The sequence below is a fragment of the Budorcas taxicolor genome, chromosome 18, assembly GCF_023091745.1.
Source record: "Budorcas taxicolor isolate Tak-1 chromosome 18, Takin1.1, whole genome shotgun sequence".
NCBI lineage: Eukaryota > Metazoa > Chordata > Mammalia > Artiodactyla > Bovidae > Budorcas > Budorcas taxicolor.
The window spans coordinates 44,678,427-44,698,256 of NC_068927.1; the positions used below are offsets into that span (position 1 = coordinate 44,678,427).

The window sequence follows — 19,830 nt, forward strand, 5'->3', positions numbered from 1 at the left end:
CAGGAGGTGGTGGGAGAGAAGCCTATTGCAGGGTGCAGCTGGGGTCATCACCCCAGGTCAGAGCTAGACTCCCCAGTTCCTGCATCATATGTTCCGTGTGTAATGTCCGAAACACCCACTGTGTAATTTCAAAGTGATGTCAGCATGACTAGCCTTGGCTTTAATTTAATGAGATTGCCTTTGTTCTCTTCCAGACGGGCCAAGAAGTGGGACAGTGCAGCTGTTCAGTACTTCCAGAACATCCTGAAAGGTAAGGCAAGCGCATGACCACAGCTGCCTGCTTTGAACTGACCCCCAGGGGGGTTTCACCCTCTGTCGGGGAAGGGGTTTGAGATGCGCATGTCTCGCTGTTTGACCTTCCCCCTCAGGGGGATTCATAAGTCACAGGGAGCTTTTTCCACCCCAAGTATCACAGTGACTCTGTACCCTTGGAACTTGAGCGATGGATGTGGACATCAGTAATTGGTAAGTGAAATCAGCCAGGAATTGTGTAGGTGAGGCACCCTTCCACGGTGATTGCCTTTTTCTTAGTCTGTATAAAACTGCAGCGCTGCAAAATAATATACATGCATTTCATTGAACCAGCAATGATGAAAAGCCTATTTTTTAGCAGGCAAAGGGTAGTAAGTGGGTACTTACTGTGTGATCCCCATCCTTGCTAATGAAGATGTATAGAATGTCTCAGCACCTGTTTAGTGTGCTCTCTGTTTAAATCGTTGGCTGTAAATTAGACTCTTTTGTGGCATCTGTCCTAAGCCCTGGCAGCCTGAGCCAAGTAACTGGGCGGCCTCTAGGGTCATGCTGAGGAGTAGTGGGTGTGCAGTGGCTGGGCTACATCCTGATGCCTGCTGGGGCCCTGGCCCCTCTCCTTCACTGCCCTGCTGTCCGGGTGAAGGAGCAGCCAGAGGCATTGTTCCTGGAGAAATGGGAGGTGGGGGCACCTCTGGTTTTGTAGTTCGGGCCCTTGTGAGCCCACAGGGGCCCTGAGAGACTCAGACTTGGAGGAGGCAGAGTACTGGTGTTGGGCACTGTTCTGCTACCTCTGAGCAGCCTTCTGAGAGCCTGGTCTCCTCGCCTGTAGAGTGATAGCAGCACCACCTCAAAGGCTTGTGGTGAGAGGGAAGTGGAACACACTGGTGGACTGAGCAGCGTGCCTGGCGGAACCCACACGCGGAGCTGCTCTTCAGGCGTTCGGAGGGTGGGATGACTCGGGGGGAAGACTCTGGCTGGGCCTGTGGGCTTGGGGATCACTGGAAAAGAAGAGGGGCCCAGAGCTGTGTTCGAGGTGCTGTCACACGGTGGCCGGAGGAGGATGGGGGCTGAGGGGACAGAGGACACTTGGCAGACTTTGCCTGGGGAGGCTTCACCGTGGCTCGCCTGCCGCCAGACCCCTTCTGAGGGAGGAAGCTGTCGGACATTGTGGCTCTGGGCAGTCATGAGTAGTTAACAGAGGTTAACAGGCGAGGAACAGTCACAGTCATTTCACCCATTCTTATTATTTTGGCCTTGAGGCGTGGCATGCGGGATCTTAGTTCCCCGACCAGGATTCAGACCTGCAGTGGAGGTGCGGAGTCTTAACCACTGGACCCCCAGGAAAGTCCCTCAAGCATGCTTTTAACATCATCTTCTTCATGTTTTCATTTATGCTATTTAGCAACTACCCAGGTAGAAGCCAAATTGTGTGCTGTGGAAGAAGATACTTTTGAGGTTTACCTTTACGTAACTCTGAAAAATGAAAAGGTAAGTGAAAGAATTGTATTTTTAAAGTACTTTATTATTATTAAAATGCTGTTTTATTTTTTTTTTTAATGCTGTTTTAATAAAACAGTGCACACAAGAAAAACAGTGTCATTCCCACTTGCTCTTACTGCAGGCGGTTACAGAGCAGAGGCATGCTCGGCAGAGAGGACTGACAGTGGGTGCGTGAGGCCAAAAGTGCTGGGAAGGAAAATGGGGCCAGCAGTTCTTTCCAGCTCCTAAAGGAAGCACAGGGATGTGTCCAGGGCGTTCTCTTTCTCTCTCTTTTTTAAACTTGTTTTCTTTCGCACAGAATTTTTAGGAGACATGCACGCTGATCCTTTTATTGTCAGTATCTGTTAGGTAGCTAGAACAGGGAAGAGGAGTCCAAAATGGCGGTGGCTACAGACCAGGGAGGGGAAAGCCGCGAAAATGACACAAACGGAGGTCCACGACCGGAGTGAGGACCTCAGGTAAAGCAGACACCACTCCTGGCTGGCCCCATTTACATAGAGCAGGCCCAGGGAGAGAGAAACATATAAATAGAAGAGCCAAAGCTAGCTCGCTCGCTCTCCCGCACTGGGGAACTCAGATGGAGCGGGTCGACGTGCCCTCACGTCTCGAATATGGGTTTTCCTGCTATCTTCTAAATAAAATAGAGCTGTAACACTGATTTGTCTAAGAGCTATAACACGGTCCATTTGAGACCTGAGAGCTATAACATGGTCTATCCAAGACCTGAGAGTTGTGACTCGCCGAGGGGGCTTTAATGTCCGTCACTCCAAATCTTTGTTGTGACTAGACAAAGAATTGAGAAACGTACACTTGCGGGACAGTATCCTTCCGTTGTCTGGATATACTACAGTGTTTATCCATTCGCTTGTTGATGGACATTTGAGTTGTGGCCTCTGTGGGGCAAGTGCAAATTAAACTCCTGTGACGATTCATGTGCAAGTCTTCCCTGGACCTGTGCTTTCATTTTCCTTGGGTAAATACCCAGGAGTCACCCTTCTGGGTAGTTTTATAAGTGTTAAGAGACTACCATACTGTTTTCCAGAGTGACCGTTGTACAGTCCCATCAGCAATGAGAGTTACGCTTCCTCCACGTCCTCTCCGTTCCTTTTATGGTCGTTCTCTTTGGTGTGTAGTGGTCTCTCATTGTAGTTGGTCTGCACTTCCCTAATGCACTTTCCTTCTTGGAGAAGGAAGTGGCAACCCACTGCAGTACCCTTGCCTGGAAAATCCCATGGACAGAGGAGCCTGGTATGCCACAGTCTATGGCGTTGCAAAGAGTCGGACACGACTGAGCGACTTGACTCACTCACTCAATGACGTAACGGTCTTGAGTGTCTTTTCACATGCTGTTTGCAATCCATATGTCTTTAATGAGGTATTCAGATCTTTTACCCATTTATTTTCATTTTCTCCTTTTTAAAATTTTTTATCCTTTTTTAAAATTGAGGTATAATTGATGTACAACATTATATGAGTTGCAAGTGTACAGCACAGTGACTTAATACTTGTACATATGCATTGCACAGTGTCTAGTTAACATCCACCACACAGTGACAGAACTTTTTTCTTGTTCTCATCAGAAGATTTAGCAACTTTCAATTATGCGATACAGTATTGCTAACTGTAGCCAGCTTGCTGTACATCATAGGCCCGTTTATTTCATAATGGAAAGCTTTCACCTTTTGACTCCCTTCTCCCATTTCACCACCTTCTCTCTCTGTTCCCCCACGCCCAGCTCTGGCAGTCACCGGTGCATTCTCTCTCTCTGAGCTTGCTTTGCTTTGTATTTAGATTCCACATAGAAGTGGAGATTATGTAGCTTTTGTCTTTCTCTGACTTATGTCATATAGCGTTATGTCCTTAAGGTCAGTATATGTTGTCACAGATGTAAAGATTTCATTCTTTTTGTGGCCAAATAATATCCCACTGTGTATATATGTATATACACCACATTTTTTTAATCCATTCATTCACTGATGAATACTTAATTGTTTCCATAATTTTGGCTATTGTAAATAATACTGCAGTGAACACGGAGATGCATGTGTCTTTTCTTTTTTTTTTTTTAATAGTTTTTTATTTTTTTAATTTTAAAATCTTTAATTCTTACATGTGTTCCCAAACATGAAACCCCCTCCCACCTCCCTCCCCATAACATCTCTGTGGGTCATCCCCATGCACCAGCCCCAAGCATGCTGTATCCTGCGTCAGACATAGACTGGCGATTCAATTCTTACATGATAGTATACATGATAGAATGCCATTCTCCCAAATCATCCCACCCTCTCCCTCTCCCTCTGAGTCCAAAAGTCCGTTATACACAGCTGTGTCTTTTTTCCTGTCTTGCATACAGGGTCGTCATTGCCATCTTTCTAAATTCCATATATATGTGCTAGTATACTGTATTGGTGTTTTTCTTTCTGGCTTACTTCACTCTGTATAATCGGCTCCAGTTTCATCCATCTCATCAGAACTGATTCAAATGAATTCTTTTTAACGGCTGAGTAATACTCCATTGTGTATATGTACCACAGCTTTCTTATCCATTCATCTGCTGATGGACATCTAGGTTGTTTCCATGTCCTGGCTATTATAAACAGTGCTGCGATGAACACTGGGGTACATGTGTCTCTTTCAATTCTGGTTTCCTTGGTGTGTATGCCCAGCAGTGGGATTGCTGGGTTATAAGGGAGTTCTATTTGCAATTTTTTAAGGAATCTCCACACTGTTCTCCATAGTGGCTGTACTAGTTTGCATTCCCACCAACAGTGTAGGAGGGTTCCCTTTTCTCCACACCCTCTCCAGCATTTATTGCTTGCAGATTTTTGGATCGCAGCCATTCTGACTGGTGTGAAGTGGTACCTCATTGTGGTTTTGATTTGCATTTCTCTGCTAATGAGTGATGTTGAGCATCTTTTCATGTGTTTGTTAGCCATCCGTATGTCTTCTTTGGAGAAATGTCTATTTAGTTCTTTGGCCCATTTTTTGATTGGGTTGTTTATTTTTCTGGAATTGAGCTGCATAAGTTGCTTGTATATTTTTGAGATTAGTTGTTTGTCAGTTGCTTCATTTGCTATTATTTTCTCCCATTCAGAAGGCTGTCTTTTCACCTTGCTTATATTTTCCTTTGTTGTGCAGAAGCTTTGAATTTTAATTAGATCCCATTTGTTTATTTTTGCTTTTATTTCCAGAATTCTGGGAGGTGGATCATAGAGGATCCTGCTGTGATTTATGTCAGAGAGTGTTTTGCCTATGTTCTCCTCTAGGAGTTTTATAGTTTCTGGTCTTACATTCAGATCTTTAATCCATTTTGAGTTTATTTTTGTGTGCGGTGTTAGAAAGTGATCTAGTTTCATTCTTTTACAAGTGGTTGACCAGTTTTCCCAGCACCACTTGTTAAAGAGATTGTCTTTACTCCATTGTATATTCTTGCCTCCTTTGTCAAAGATAAGGTGTCCATATGTGTGTGGATTTATCTCTGGGCTTTCTATTTTGTTCCATTGATCTATATTTCTGTCTTTGTGCCAGTACCATACTGTTTTGATGACTGTGGCTTTGTAGTAGAGCCTGAAGTCAGGCAAGCTGATTCCTCCAGTTCCATTCTTCTTTCTCAAGATTGCTTTGGCAATTCGAGGTTTTTTGTATTTCCATACAAATCTTGAAATTATTTGTTCTAGTTCTGTGAAAAATATGGCTGGTAGCTTGATAGGGATTGCATTGAATTTGTAAATTGCTTTGGGTAGTATACTCATTTTCACTATATTGATTCTTCCGATCCATGAACATGGTATATTTCTCCATTTATTAGTGTTCTCTTTGATTTCTTTCATCAGTGTTTTATCATTTTCTATATATAGGTCTTTAGTTTCTTTGGGTAGATATATTCCTAAGTATTTTATTCTTTTCGTTGCAATGGTGAATGGAATTGTTTCCTTAATTTCTTTTTCTACTTTCTCATTATTGGTGTATAGGAATGCAAGGGATTTCTGTGTGTTGATTTTATATCCTGCAACTTTACTATATTCATTGATGAGCTCTAGTAATTTTCTGGTGGAGTCTTTAGGGTTTTCCATGTAGAGGATCATGTCATCTGCAAACAGTGAGAGTTTTACTTCTTCTTTTCCAATTTGGATTCCTTTTATTTCTTTTTCTGCTCTGATTGCTGTGGCCAAAACTTCCAGAACTATGTTGAATAGTAGTGGTGAAAGTGGACACCCTTGTCTTGTTCCTGACTTTAGGGGAAATGCTTTCAATTTTTCGCCATTGAGGATAATGTTTGCTTTGGGTTTGTCATATATAGCTTTTATTATGTTGAGGTATGTTCCTTCTATTCCTGCTTTCTGTTGAGTTTTTATCATAAATGGATGTTGAATTTTGTCAAAGGCCTTCTCTGCATCTATTGAGATAATCATATGGTTTTTATTTTTCAATTTGTTAATGTGGTGAATTACATTGATTGATTTGCGGATATTGAAGAATCCTTGCATCCCTGGGATAAAGCCCACTTGGTCATGGGGTATGATCTTTTTAATGTGTTGTTGGATTCTGATTGCTAGAATTTTGTTGAGGATTTTTGCATCTATGTTCATCAGTGACATTGGCCTGTAGTTTTCTTTTTTTGTGACATCTTTGTCAGGTTTTGGTATTAGGGTGATGGTGGCCTCATAGAATGAGTTTGGAAGTTTACCTTCCTCTGCAGTTTTCTGGAAGAGTTTGAGTAGGATAGGTGTTAGCTCTTCTCGAAATTTTTGGTAGAATTCAGCGGTAAAGCCGTCTGGACCTGGGCTTTTGTTTGCTGGAAGATTTCTGATTACAGTTTCAATTTCCGTGCTTGTGATGGGTCTTTTCAAGTTAATGTTTTTGTTGTCTTCAGATAAATACCCAGAAGTGGAATTGCTGGATTGTATGGTAATTCTGTTTTTAACTTCTAAAGGAACCTTGGTACTTTTTTCCGGAGTGACTATGCCAATTTACTTTGCTACCAATGGTGCCTAAGGGTTCCTTTTTCTCCACATGCTTGAAACACCTGCCCTGGGTATTTCTTGTCTTTTTAACAATAGCCATTCTGACAGATGTGAAGTGATACCTCACTATGGTTTTGATTTGTAGTTCCCCCCCCGTTGTCTTCTTTGGAAAAATGTTGATTCAGATCCTCTGCCCATTTTTAAATTGGATTATTTGGGGGTTTGTTTGTTATTATTGTTAATGAGTTTTTATGAATTTTGGATATTAACCCCTTATATAATAAGTGACTTAACAGATATTTCCTCTTATTAAAAATCTTTTTGTTTTATTGGTGATTTTTTTGCTCCGAAGAAGCTTTCTAGTTTGATGTATGTAGTTCTGCTGGCTTATTTTCACTTTTGTTGCCTTTGCTTTCGGTGTCAAACTCCAAAAATTATCACCAAGACCAGTGTCAAGGAGCTTATTATCACCTATGTTTTCTTCTATGAGTTTTATGCTTTCAGATCTTATATTCAAGTCTTTAATCGATTTTGAGTTTGTTTGAATATGGTGTTTGCACAGTTTCATTGTTATGCGTGTAGCTGTCCAGTTTTCCCAACACAATTTATTGAAGAGACTGTCATTTCCCCATTATATATTCTTAGCTCCTTTTTAGTAATTTTATTGACCATATATATCTGGGTTTATTTCTGGGCTATCTTTCTGTTCCATTGAACTATGTGTCTGTTTTTATGCCAATGCTATACTCTTTTAAAAATTGCTATGTTTTGCCCATTTAAAAATTGGTTTTGTTTCCTTTTAATTGAGTTTTTTGAGAGTTCTTTATGTATTCTGGATACATGTCCATCCAAAGGTATTATCTAAAAATATTTTCTCCTGTTTTTCTTCTCAAGAAGGTTGGCCAGAAGTGTGTAGTTCACCATTACGAAAGCAGAAGTCACGAGATCAATTTCTGTCAAATTCTGTTCTATAAAATAATTTTTCTGAAGATTAATTTTCAGTTAAGTTCGGCATGGTTTTTGAAGTCACGTGACTGATCATGAAATGTTTATACAGGTTTGTGTTAACGATGACCTGGTTGCAAAGAACTTCGCTTGTTATGTGTCACCCATGGAGAATAAGAACTTTGATTCTTTGGAGAAGCCAAGATTGAATATAAAGTCAGCATCCTTTTCCAATAAGCTCAATCCAGCACTTACTCTTTGGCCAATGTTTTTGCAAGGAAAAGATTCTCAAAGGATGGAAAGTGAGTGGATTTCACCAATGTATGTTTCCCTTAAGTTGTCTTATTTATAGAAATCTTAGTGTATTAATATAAATTGTTGTATCGACTTTCCCCCGTGTGGAGACAGAGATTTTAATTCTGAATTTAATATTTTAATTTTTTTTGAAATATTTTAATTTTAATCCTAGTGAGTTTGTTAGGTTTGAGTTTTGAAGTTCTAAGAGAGCTGTTGTGGTTTGTTTTTATGAGAGCAGGAAAAAAGATTGTTATTAATTTCTTACTAACTTGGAGTTATATTTTCATTCTCTGGCTAGGTGGGTAAAGAATCCACCTGTCGTGCAAGAGACACAGGAGATGCGGGTTCAGTCCCTGGGTCAGGAATATCCCCTGGAGAAGGAAATGGCAAACCACTCCAGTATTCTTTCCTGGAAAATCTCATTGACAGAGGAGCCTGGTGGGCTACAGTCCATGGGGTCACAGAGTCTGACTTGACTTAATGACTGAGCGCAAACCCATATTTTCAGAAGTTTGTATGTTAGTAGTTTAACGATATTATCAAAACAAGTGTGTTTTTTAGAATTTTGAAAAAGAGCCATTTATTAGCATGAAAATATGAGAAGAGTCAGTCATGGGCAATGGGAACAACTGTAAATATTTCCTCTACACCCATGTTTCTTAGTCCCCTCACATTGCTCCCCTGCCCCGTGTTAGGTATTCTGTAAATCATACAGCAGAGGTGATTTACAACAAATTCACGTTTGTATTTTGGGTTTTATTTCATGCTTTAATCTTGAAATGGATTCTTTCTATCAGAGTCATGTAGTTTAACTTTTCTAGCGAAGTCTCGAGCATCTGTGTCCCCAGGGTGTGGGTGACCTCAGGCCAACCAGTAGGATCCTGGGTGAGTGTTCCTCTCTTGTTCCATTTCAATATAAAAGAATACTCTTAAATATCTTAGGACTGTAAGAGTTGTTTATAAGGGCTATGGTAATTCTGTCTCTCTTTTTCCCTTAATTTACTGGAACGAATTTATGCTGTGAAAGAAAGTGAAAGTGAAATCGCTCAGTCGTGTCCGACTCTTTGCGACCCCATGGACTATAGCCTACCAGGTTTCTCTGTCCATGGGATTTTCCAGGCAAGGATACTGGAGTGGGTTGCCACTTCCTTCTCCAGGAGATCTTCCCAACCCAGGGATCAAACCTGGGTCTCCCACATTGTAGGCAGATGCTTTACTATCTGAGCCACCAGGAAAGTTTATGCTGTAGATGCTGACAAAGATAATTTGCCTTGTAGTCTGTAGGATTTTGCTGAAACATAACGTAACAGGCACCTGTTTGTGTGTAGGACTGATTTATTCCAGCCCAGACATAGACCAGTGGTTATTATTTGTCGTCAGAATATACCTAAGGATTTGACTGGTTTTTATTTTTAGCAATAGGATGCATACAAATAAGAAAGAGGCATTTATGAAGTCAGAAATATCCCGTCTTTAACTCTGTTATCTCCAGGTTCTTGAATGAGTTGGAATTTTTGGATAGGGGTGAAACTTGCTCGGCTCACCCTCTGTGGCAACTGCTCTGTGCTCAGCCCTACATTGGGTGTATGTGTAGCTATCAGTACTTCAGAGAGAGCCATAGTAAGCCTCTAGTAAACTAAAACTGTAAGTGTGTGCCCAGTCGTGTCCAGCTCTTTTAAGACCCTGGGGATTGTAGCCCGCCAGGCTCCTCTGTCCATGGGATTCTCCCGGGAAGAGTGCTGGAGTGGGTTGCCACTTCTTACTCCAAGGGATCTTCTGGATGCAGGAATCAAGCCCACATCTCCTGCATTGGCAGGCAGGTTCTTTACCACTAGCGCCTCCTGGGAAGCACCACCTTTGATGCACCTACTTATTAAAATTTTACGGTCTTTTTTCTCTCAGTTTTTCAGGTGTGAGGGTGTGTCTGATTTCTTAAGAAATGAGATTCTACTGCACAAACGTGTATGTGGTGTTTTTCACCTCTCTCTAGGTTAGCTGCATCCAGTGTGATGGGGTTTGAGGCTGTGGGCTCTGCCACGAGACTGTCCGTCTGCTCCCTCCTCTGTGGCACAGGGAACATCATTCCCTGCTGCTGGGTTGGTGAGATAAGCTCTCTGCGTGCAGAGTTTGTGTGGCAGACATGGGCACTTGTGGCCCCACCTACATTCTGGTGTGCCTTATAGGAGGCATAGTGTGTCATAGGAATTCCTGCTGAATGGAGCCCATTACTTATGGGAATGTTATTTCCATTTCCATGGAAGCAAGAAAAATACCAGGCATTTACATTGTGTTTAACCACTGCACAGCTTTCCATTGTTTAAGGGCTTCCCTGGTGGCTCAGATGGTAAAGAATGTGCCTACAGTGCAGGAGACCTGGGTTCAACCTCTGGGTCAGGAAGATCCCCTGGAGAAGGAAATGGGTATTCTTGCCTGGGAAACCCCATGGACAGAGGAGCCTGGTGGGCTACAGTCCATGATGTCGCGAAGAGCTGGATACGACTGAGCCACGAACTCTTTCTTTCTAAAAAATACTTACTTACTTATGTATTTGGCTTTGTTGGATCTTTGCTGGGGCGTGCGGGATGTTGCTTTCTGGTGCTTGGGACTCCCTAGCTGTGGCACACAGGCTCTGGAGCACTTGTGCTCAGTAATTGTGGTATGTGGGCTTAGTTGCTTTGCGGTACGTGGGATCGTGCTTCCCTGACCAGGAATCATCCCATGTCCTCCGCATTGCAGGGAGGAGGACACTGGACCGCCAGGGAAGTCCCACCTAGTTTTATTTATTACAGTCAGTGTTGGAATTAACTCTGCATATCTTTGAAAAGGAAAAGGTTGATGGTGAACAAAAGAAAGCTCATAAATGAGATGTGACCAGACTATCATGCAAGAAACAAAATTATCAGATGCTACCTTCTCAGGCAAAGATTTCTTTTTTCTTTTTAATTTTTGTGAGAAGCTATTTCAATTTCAGTTGTCTGTTTATTAAATTCTGATGCTTCTCTTTGAAGTTCCTTACATTTTCAAAAATCAAAGTTCAGTACTTTCTAACACTTGGCTAGACAATCAAATAGTGCAGAAAGGCTATAAAGAAAAGGAATTTTTTCTTGTCCAGCTTCTTCTCACCCAGGCTTCTTGCTTGAGATAAACCTTTTTTTTTTTTTCTTAGCTATTTATTTTGGCAGTTATCTCTTAAGTTTTAAAATACCTGTGGTTATTTTATTTTGTCCATGCTTATGCATTCTGGATCCTGTCCTGATTTCTGCGGTGGTTAGCTGTCACACCCCTAAGCCACATGTCTTCAGACACTGTTCTAGGGATTCACCAGAAAAGGAATCAAAGTCTGTTTTCGTGGAGTTTTCTTCTATTTTCTCAGTAAACTTCTGTTTTAGAATGATCACAAACTTCCAAATAAGTTGGAAAGCATTATGGAGAACTTGATTGCATCCTAAACCACGTGAGAGTAAGTTGCCGACTGGAACGCCCCATCTCTCCCCAGTACTTGAGTGTGTTTTTCCTGGAAAGAAGAGTACTTTCAAAAGTGATCACAGCATAGCCATCTACATCAGAGGTTGCCGTTGCTACATTGTGATCGTCTGACTCTCAGATAACCCCTGTCATTTTGCCAGTCATCGCACTGAGTCCTCTGGGGAAGGAAGACACAGCTCAGCGTCAGGTGGAGCATCTCCTCGCCTCCCTGGGTCTGCAGCAGTCCTCAGTCTTCCTGGACTTTCTGGCTGTGACACTTGGGTGGATTATGGACCTGTTATTTCATAGCATGTCCCAGTTGTGGCAGATGATCTCCTGTTGCCATTTTCGTTGATTTTTGCTCTGAATTTAATTCTTTTTGTCTGCTTACTTTACATTTAATTTGCTCTTCTTTTCTAGTTTTCTAAGGTGGAAGCTTATCTTATTAATTTAAATTTTTTTTCTCTTCTAATACAAACATTTAATGCTGTCAACTGCCCGTCACTGAATCCCATAAATTTTGATAAGTTGTATTTTTATTTCCATTTGGTTAAAAACATTTCAGAATTTCTCTTGATATTTCTTCTAGGTCCATGTATTATACAGAAGTGGGTTGCTTAATCTCCAAGTATTTGGGGATTTTCCAGCTATCTTGTTGTTACTAAGTTCGTTTAATTCCGTTGTGGTCTGATAGTGTCCTTTGTACAATTTCCACTTTAAGTTTATTTAGATGTGTTTTATATGGTCTGTCGTAGTGTCAGTTCCACTTGAGCTTGAGGAGAAAGTATCTGCTGTAGGATGAGATTGTCTGTAAATACCAGTTCTGACCAGTTGAAGTGATGCTGTTGAATTCAGCTATACCCTTACACTGATTTTCTGTCTGCGGGGTCTGTTCATTTTTGGTAGAGAGCTGTTGCTGTCTGTAACTGTAGTGGTATTCTCATCTATTTCTCCTTGCAGTTTTATCAGTTTTGCCTCACATATTTTGAAGCTTTCTTCTTAAGCACACACACAATAAAGTCTCATATGTCTTTTTGAAGAATTGGGTTCTTTATTACTATGTGATGCTTCTGACCTTCATATTTTCCCTTGTTCTGAAGTCTATCTGAAATTAATACAGATACTTTAGCTTTTTTTTTAAGCTATAAAAATTTTACTGAGGTACAACTGATGTATAATATTATTTGTTTCATGTGTACAACATAGTGATTCACACTTTTTAAAGGTTATACTGCATTTATAGATATTTTAAAATTTTGCTTATATTCCCTGCACTGTACAATATATCCTTGTAGGTTATTCATTTTGTGCATAGTAATTTGTACCTCTTAATCCACTGCTGTTTTTTTGGAACCTCCCCCCTTCCCTCCCCACTACTGATAACCACTAATTTGTTCTCTGTATCTGTGAGTCTGTTTCTTTTTTGTTAAATTCACTAGTTTTATTTTATTTTATTTTTTTAGATTCCACATATAAGAGATATCATACAGTATTTGTCTTTCCCTGCCTGACTTAATTTCACTAAGCATGAATCCATCCATGTTGCTGCGAATGGCAAATTTTCATTCTTTTTATGACTGAGCAGTATTCTGGTTTGTGTGTGTATGTGTATACACACCACATCTTCTTTATTTGGGTATGGATAGATTGCTTCCGTATCTTGGCTGTTGTGAATAATGCTGCTCTGAAAATTGGGGTGCATGTTTCTTTCCAACTTAATGGGACCGCATTTCTTTCTCCGTTCATCTGTCAGTGGACATTTACACTGCCTCCATGTCTTGGCTGTTGTAAACAGTGCTGCCATGCTGGGTGCATGTATCTTCTCGAATTATGGTTTCCTCCAGATACACACCCATGGATGAGATTACAAGATCATATGGCAACTCGGCTTTTAGTTTTTTAAGGAACCTCCATACTTTTCTCCATAGTGATTGCACCAGTTTACATTCTGACCAACAGTGTTGGTAGGTTCCCTTTCCTCCATAGCTTCTCCAGCATTTACTGTTTATGGACTTTTAATGATGGCCATTCTGACGGGTGTGAGGTGATACCTCATTGTGCTTTTTTGAAATTCATTTTTAATTGGAGGATAATTGCTTTACAATGTTGTGTTGATTTCTGCTGTATATCAAGATAAATCAACCATAGGTGTACACATCTCCCCTTCCTCTTGACTCATTGTGCTTTTGATGTGCATTTCTTTGATGATTAGCAATGTTGAACATCTTTTCACATGCTTGTTGGCCATCTGTATGTCTTCTTAGGAGAAAAGTCTATTTAGGCCTTCTGCCCATTTTTAAATTGGTTGGGGTTTTTTGATGTTGAATTGTATGAGCTGCTTGTATATATTTGGAAATTAAGCCTTATCAAACATGATGTTTACAAGTATTTTCTCCCAGTTGTCTTTTTGTTTATGGTTTCCTTTGCAGTGTAAAACTTATAAGTTTAACTAGGTCCCATTTGTTTATTTTTGCTTCTGTTTTCCTTTGCCTTGGGAGACTGACTTATACAAATTTCTAGAATTTGTATAAATATTTGTGTTTTATTTGGTGTATTTAGACCAATACCATTTAAAGTGATGATTGATTTAGTTAGATTGATACCTGCCAAACTCGTTACTGTTTTCTGTTCATTGCCTTTGTTTTTTATTCTTGTCTTCCATTTTTTGTCATTTATAGCTTTAGTTGAGCATTTTACAGAATTCTGATTTCTTTCCTTTTTAGCACATCAGTTTGCTTCTTTTTTCGCTTTTTTTAAATGATTGCCTTAGATATTGCAATATTTACAACCAGTCCAATCTATTTTCAGATAACACTGAACCACCTTACAGGTAGTGCTAGTACCTTATAATAACAAAATATTCATAATTCCTCCCTCCTGGCCATAGTGTCATTGTTGTTATTCTTTTCATGCATATGGGTATATGTGTCATAAATGTCTGTTTACATATTTTATATGTATATGCATAAATAATAAAGTACTTTGTTGCTGTTATCTTGAACAAACTGTTATCTGTTATATCTGTTTTCAAAAAAGAAAAACTTAAATTTGCCTTGACTTATTCCTTCTCTAATGTTCATATCCTCAAGTTCAGTGATTCTTTCCACAGATGAATACAGTCTACTAAGTTCATCAAAGGCATTCTTCATTTCTGTTAGTGTTTTTGATCTCTGGCATTTCTTCTTGATTCTTTCTTAAAATTTTCATGTCCCTGCTTATATTACCCATCTATTCTTGCATATTGTTTGCTTTTTCTATTAGAACCCTTAGCATATTAATCATTTGTTGCTACTGTTGTTCAGTTGCTAAGTTGTATCCACCTCTTTGCAATCCGGTAGACTGCAGCACGCCGGGCTCCTCGGTCCTCCACTATCTTCTGGGAGTCTGCTCAAATTCATGTCCATTGAGCCTGTGATGCTATCTAACCTTCTTATCCTCTGCCGCCCTCTTTTGCCTTCAGTCTTTCCCAGCATCAGGGTCATTTCCAGTGAGTCATATCTTTGCATCAGGTAGCCAGAGTATTGGAACTTCTGTTTCAGTATCAGTCCTTCTAGTGAATATTCAAGATTGATTTCCTTTAGGATAGATTGGTTTGATCTCCTTGCAGTCCAAGGAACTCTCAAGAGTCTTCTCCATCACCACGGTTTGAAATGACTAGTTCTTCGGTGCTCAGGCTTCTTCATGATCCATCTCTCATATCTGTACATGACTTTCCATCCGTACATGGAAAAATCATAGCTTTGACTATATGGACCTTTGTCAGCAAAGCAATGTCTCTGCTTTTTAATATGTTGTCTAGGTTTGTCATAACTTTCCTTCCAAGGAACAAGTGTCTTTTAATTTCATGACTGTAGTCACTGTCTGCAGTGATTTTGAAGTCCAAGAAAATATGTCACTGCTTCTACTTTTCCCCGTTCTATTTGCCATAAAGTGATGGGACCAAATGCCATGATACTAGTTTTTTTAAAATGTTGAGTTTCAAGCCAGCTTTTTCACTCTCCTTTTTAACTTTCATTAAGAGGCTCTGTAGTTCCTCTTCACTTCCTGCCATTAGAGTGGTATCATCTGCATATCTGAGGTTGTTGATATTTCTCCCAGCAATCTTGATTCCAACTTTTTGGTTCATCCAGCCCGGCATTTTGCATGATGTACTCTGCATATAAGTTAAATAAGCAGGGTGACAATATATAGCCTTGTCATACTCCTTTCCCAATTTTGAACCAATTCGTTGTTCTATATCCAGCTCTAACTGTTGCTTCTTGACCTGCATACAGGTTTCTCAGGAGACAAGTCGGGTGGTCTGGTATTCCCCTCTCTTTGAGAATTTTCCACTGTTTGTTGTGATCCACACAGTCAAAAGCTTTAGCATAGTCAATGAAGCAGAAGTAGATGTTTTTCTGAAAGTCCCTCATTTTCTCCATGATCCAGTGAGTGTGGCAATTTGATCTCTGGCACCTCTGCCTCTTAGAAATCCAGCTTGTACACATGAAAGTTCTCAGTTCAACTACTGCTGAAGCCTAGCTTGAAGGATTTTGAGCATTACCTTGCTAGCATGTGAAGTGAATGCAATTGTATGGAAGTTTGATCATCCTTTGTCATTGTCCTTCTTTGAGGTTAGAATAAAAACTGACCTTTTTCAGTCCTGTGACCACTGCTGAGTTTTCCAAATTTGCTGACATGTTGAGTGCAGCATTTCAACAGCATCATCTATTAGGATTTGAAATAGCTCAGCAGGTATTCCATCACCTCCGCTTTCTTTGTAGTAATGCTTCCTAAGACCCCTTGACTTCACACTCCAAAATGTCTGGTTCTAAGTGAGTATCCACACTAGCGTGATTATCTGGGCCATTAAGACCTTTTTTGTATAGTTCTTCTGTGTATTTTTGCCACCTTTTCATAACCTCTTCTGCTAGGTTCTTAGCATTTCTCTCCTTTATTGTGCCCATCCTTGTATGAAATGTTCCTTTGATATCTCCAGGTTTCTTGAAGAGATCTCTAGTTTTCCCCATTCTGTTGTTTTCCTCTATTTCTTTGCATTGTTTATTTAAGAAGGCCTTCTTACCTCTCCTTGCAGTTCTCTGAACTCGGCATTCAGTTGGGAGTTCTCTGAACTCCTTACCTCTCCTTGCAGTTCTCTGCACTTGCATTCCTTTTTCTCCCTTGCCATTTGCTTCTCTTTCTTCCTCAGCTCTTTGTTAAGCCTCTGCAGACAACCACTTGGCCTTCTTGCATTTCTTTTTCTTTGGGATGGTTTTGGTCATTGTCTCTTGGACAGTGTTACTAATCTCTGTTCAAGTTCTTCAGACACTCTGTCTGCCAGATCTAATCCCTTGAATCTGTTTGTCAGCTCCACTGTATAATCATAAGGGATTTGATTTAGGTCATAACTTGAATGGCCTAGTGGATTTCCCTAGTGTCTTCAATTTAAGCCTGAAATTTGCAATAAGGATCTCCTGATCTGAGTTGTACTAAATTTCTAGTCTGACAGTTTCAACATCTCTGCTCTGTCTAACTCTGGTTCTGATTCTTGCCCTGTTTCTTCAAACTGTCTCTCTTTTTTTGCTTTTTGGTATGCCTTGCAATTTTTTTTTAAATTTAAAGTCAGACATGATATTCTGGGTAAGAGGTGGGCTTTTAGAGGTACAGTTGTAAGGTATAGAGCGAGGGGAAGCATCCTTAAAGCTGTGATTAGATCTCCATGTTTTTGAGCCTTTGCATCTGGTTGTGACCTTCAGATTTGCTTTTCAAACCTCCACTTCTCCTCTTTAGGAGGGCTAGGATGGCCTGAGGGGGTGGGGAAATAGATGGGCTATTTCCCTTCCCCCAAGGCTGTTCAGTTCAGTTCAGTCGCTCAATTATGTCCGACTCTTTGCGACCCCATGGATCGCAGCACACCAGGCCTCCCTGTCCATCACCAACTCCCGGAGTTCACTCAAACTCATGTCCATTGAGTCAGTGATGCCATCCAGCCATCTCATCCTCTGTCTTCCCCTTCTCCTCCTGCCCGCAATCCCTCCCAGCATCAGAATCTTGTCCAGTGAGTCAACTCTTCACATGAGGTGGCCAAAGTATTGGAGTTTCAGCTTTAGCATCCGTCCTTCCAATGAACACCCAGGACTGATCTCCTTTAGGATGGACTGGTTGGATCTCCTTGCAGTCCAAGGGACTCTCAAGAGTCTTCTCCAACACCACAGTTCAAAAGACTCTTGAGAGTCCCTTGGACTGCAAGGAGATCCAACCAGTTGGGCTATTTCTCTTCCCCAAGGTGGTTAGTCTCTGATAAAGCCTGGGTAGTTCAGTTCAGTTCAGTTGCTCAGTTGTGTCTGACTCTTTGTGACACTATGGACTGCAGCACACCAGGCTTCCCTCTCCATCACCAACTCCAGGAGCTTACTCAAACTCATGTCCATTGAGTCGGTGATGCCATCCAACCATCTCATTCTCTGTTGTCCCCTTCTCCTCCCACCTTTACTCTTTCCCAGCTTCAGGGTCTTTTCAGATGAGTCAGTTATTCGCCTCAGGTGGCCAAAGTATTGGAGTTTCAGCTTTAGCATCCGTCCTTCCAATGAACACCCAGGACTGATCTCCTTTAGGATGGACTGGTTGGATCTCCTTGTAGTCCAAGGGACTCTCAAGGATCTTCTCCAGCACCGCAGTTCAAAAGCGTCAGTTCTTTGGCACTCAGTTTTCTGTATAGTCCAGCTCTCACATCCATACATGCTGCTGCTGCTGCTAACTTGTGTCAATCGTGTCCAACTCTGTGCGACTCCATAGACGACAGCCCACCAGGCTCCCCCTCCCTGGGATTCTCCAGGCAAGAACACTGGAGTGGGTTTTCATTCCCTTCTCCAGTGCATGAAAGTGAAAAGTGAAAGTGAAGTTGCTCAGTCGTGTCTGACTCTTAGCGACCCCATGGACTGCAGCCCACCAGGCTCCTCCATCCATAGGATTTTCCAGGCAAGAATACTGGAGTGGGGTGCCATTGCCTTCTCCCCTTCCATTCATGACTACTGGAAAAACCATAGCTTTGACTGGATGGACCTTTGTTGGCAAAGTAATGTCTGCTTTTTAATATGCTGTCTAGGTTTGTCATAGCTTTTCTTCAAGGAGCAAGCATCTTTTAATTTCATGGCTGCAGTCACCATCTGCAGTGATTTTGGAGCCTCCAAAAATAAAGTCTCTCACTGTTTCCCCATCTATTTGCCATGAAGTGATGGGACCGGATGCCATGATCTTACTTTTCTGAATGTTGAGTTTTAAGCCAACTTTTTCACTCTCCTATTTCACTTTCATCAAGAGGCTGTTTGGTTCTTCTTCGCTTTCTGCCATAAGGTTGGCTTCATCTGCATATCTGATATTTCTCCCGGCAATCTTGATTGCAGCTTGTGCTTCATCCAGCCTGGCATTTTGCATGATGTACTCTGCATATAAGTTAAATAAGCAGGGTGACAATAAACAGTCTTAATGTACTCCATTCCCGATTTGGAACGAGTCCGTTCAGTCCGGGTAGTTCAGGCTCTGATTAGTTTCTCTGGAGGGCAGAACTTGCTGAGAACAGAATGCACTGGCATATTTCAAAAAGGTTAATTTTCCCCTCCCCCTACTAAGCCCCAAGGGGATTTTTATATGATCTTCACATGAGAAGCTGTGGAGTTCCAGTAAGTGAGAGTCACAAAGTGTTGGGGGTCCTCTTGGAATTGTTCATTTACTTTCCCACACTGGCTTCCAGTAGCTGGTCAATGTACAGTTCAGGTTTTCCTTCTCTGGTGCTAGGTTCTACGGAGATTTCTGCTCGCAGCAGCTGTGATTATCTGTCTCTCCAGTTGTAGGCGAGAAGGTTTGCCCTGTGGCCTCATCTTTTATGTCAGATATAAGAAGAGTTGTTATTTTTCACTTGGGTTAGCTGTTTACTGACTGTTATGAAGGAGTGGTGAATTCCAGCCTCCTTGCATGATGGGATAGAAACTGGAAGTTAAATTGAGTTTGAAATGTAAAATTGGTAAATATAAGATGACAGCATTATTTCTTCTTGGAGATTCTAATTGCTTTTCTTTTTCCTATTTATATTGTCTATCTCTGTTGACTCCTTAAGTTGTTCAAGATTCTCAGTTGAGTATTCTATATCTTTTAAAATTTATTGAGACTTGTATTATGACTCAGAATATGGTCTCACTTGGAGAAGGCTGTGTGTGTACTTGAGAAGAATGCATATTGTGCTGTTGATGGGGCGAGTGTTATGTAAATATTAGTTAGGTCATTGCCGGGGTCCAGCCCCGGTGGATGCAGGGAATTCGAAGGGGAGACAGCGTCAGTGATCAGAAAAACAATAGCTTAATTAAGTATTAATTAAAGATATAAAGAGGGGTTAAATAAGGATAGCTCAGTGAGAAAATTCAGTGGAGAAAAG

The 19,830-nt window shown here is 41.0% G+C and overlaps 1 protein-coding gene across 1 annotated transcript in view; it reads left to right on the plus strand.

Annotated features, from left to right (window-relative positions):
- The window catches only part of TDRD12 (tudor domain containing 12), a 71,731-nt gene that overhangs the window by 13,980 nt on the left and 37,921 nt on the right, over positions 1-19,830 (plus strand). The window contains exons 5-7 of the mRNA XM_052656758.1: positions 195-250; positions 1,655-1,740; positions 7,774-7,963. Of these exons, the coding sequence (XP_052512718.1) occupies positions 195-250; positions 1,655-1,740; positions 7,774-7,963 (332 nt within the window). The remainder of the gene's footprint in view (positions 1-194; positions 251-1,654; positions 1,741-7,773; positions 7,964-19,830) is intronic.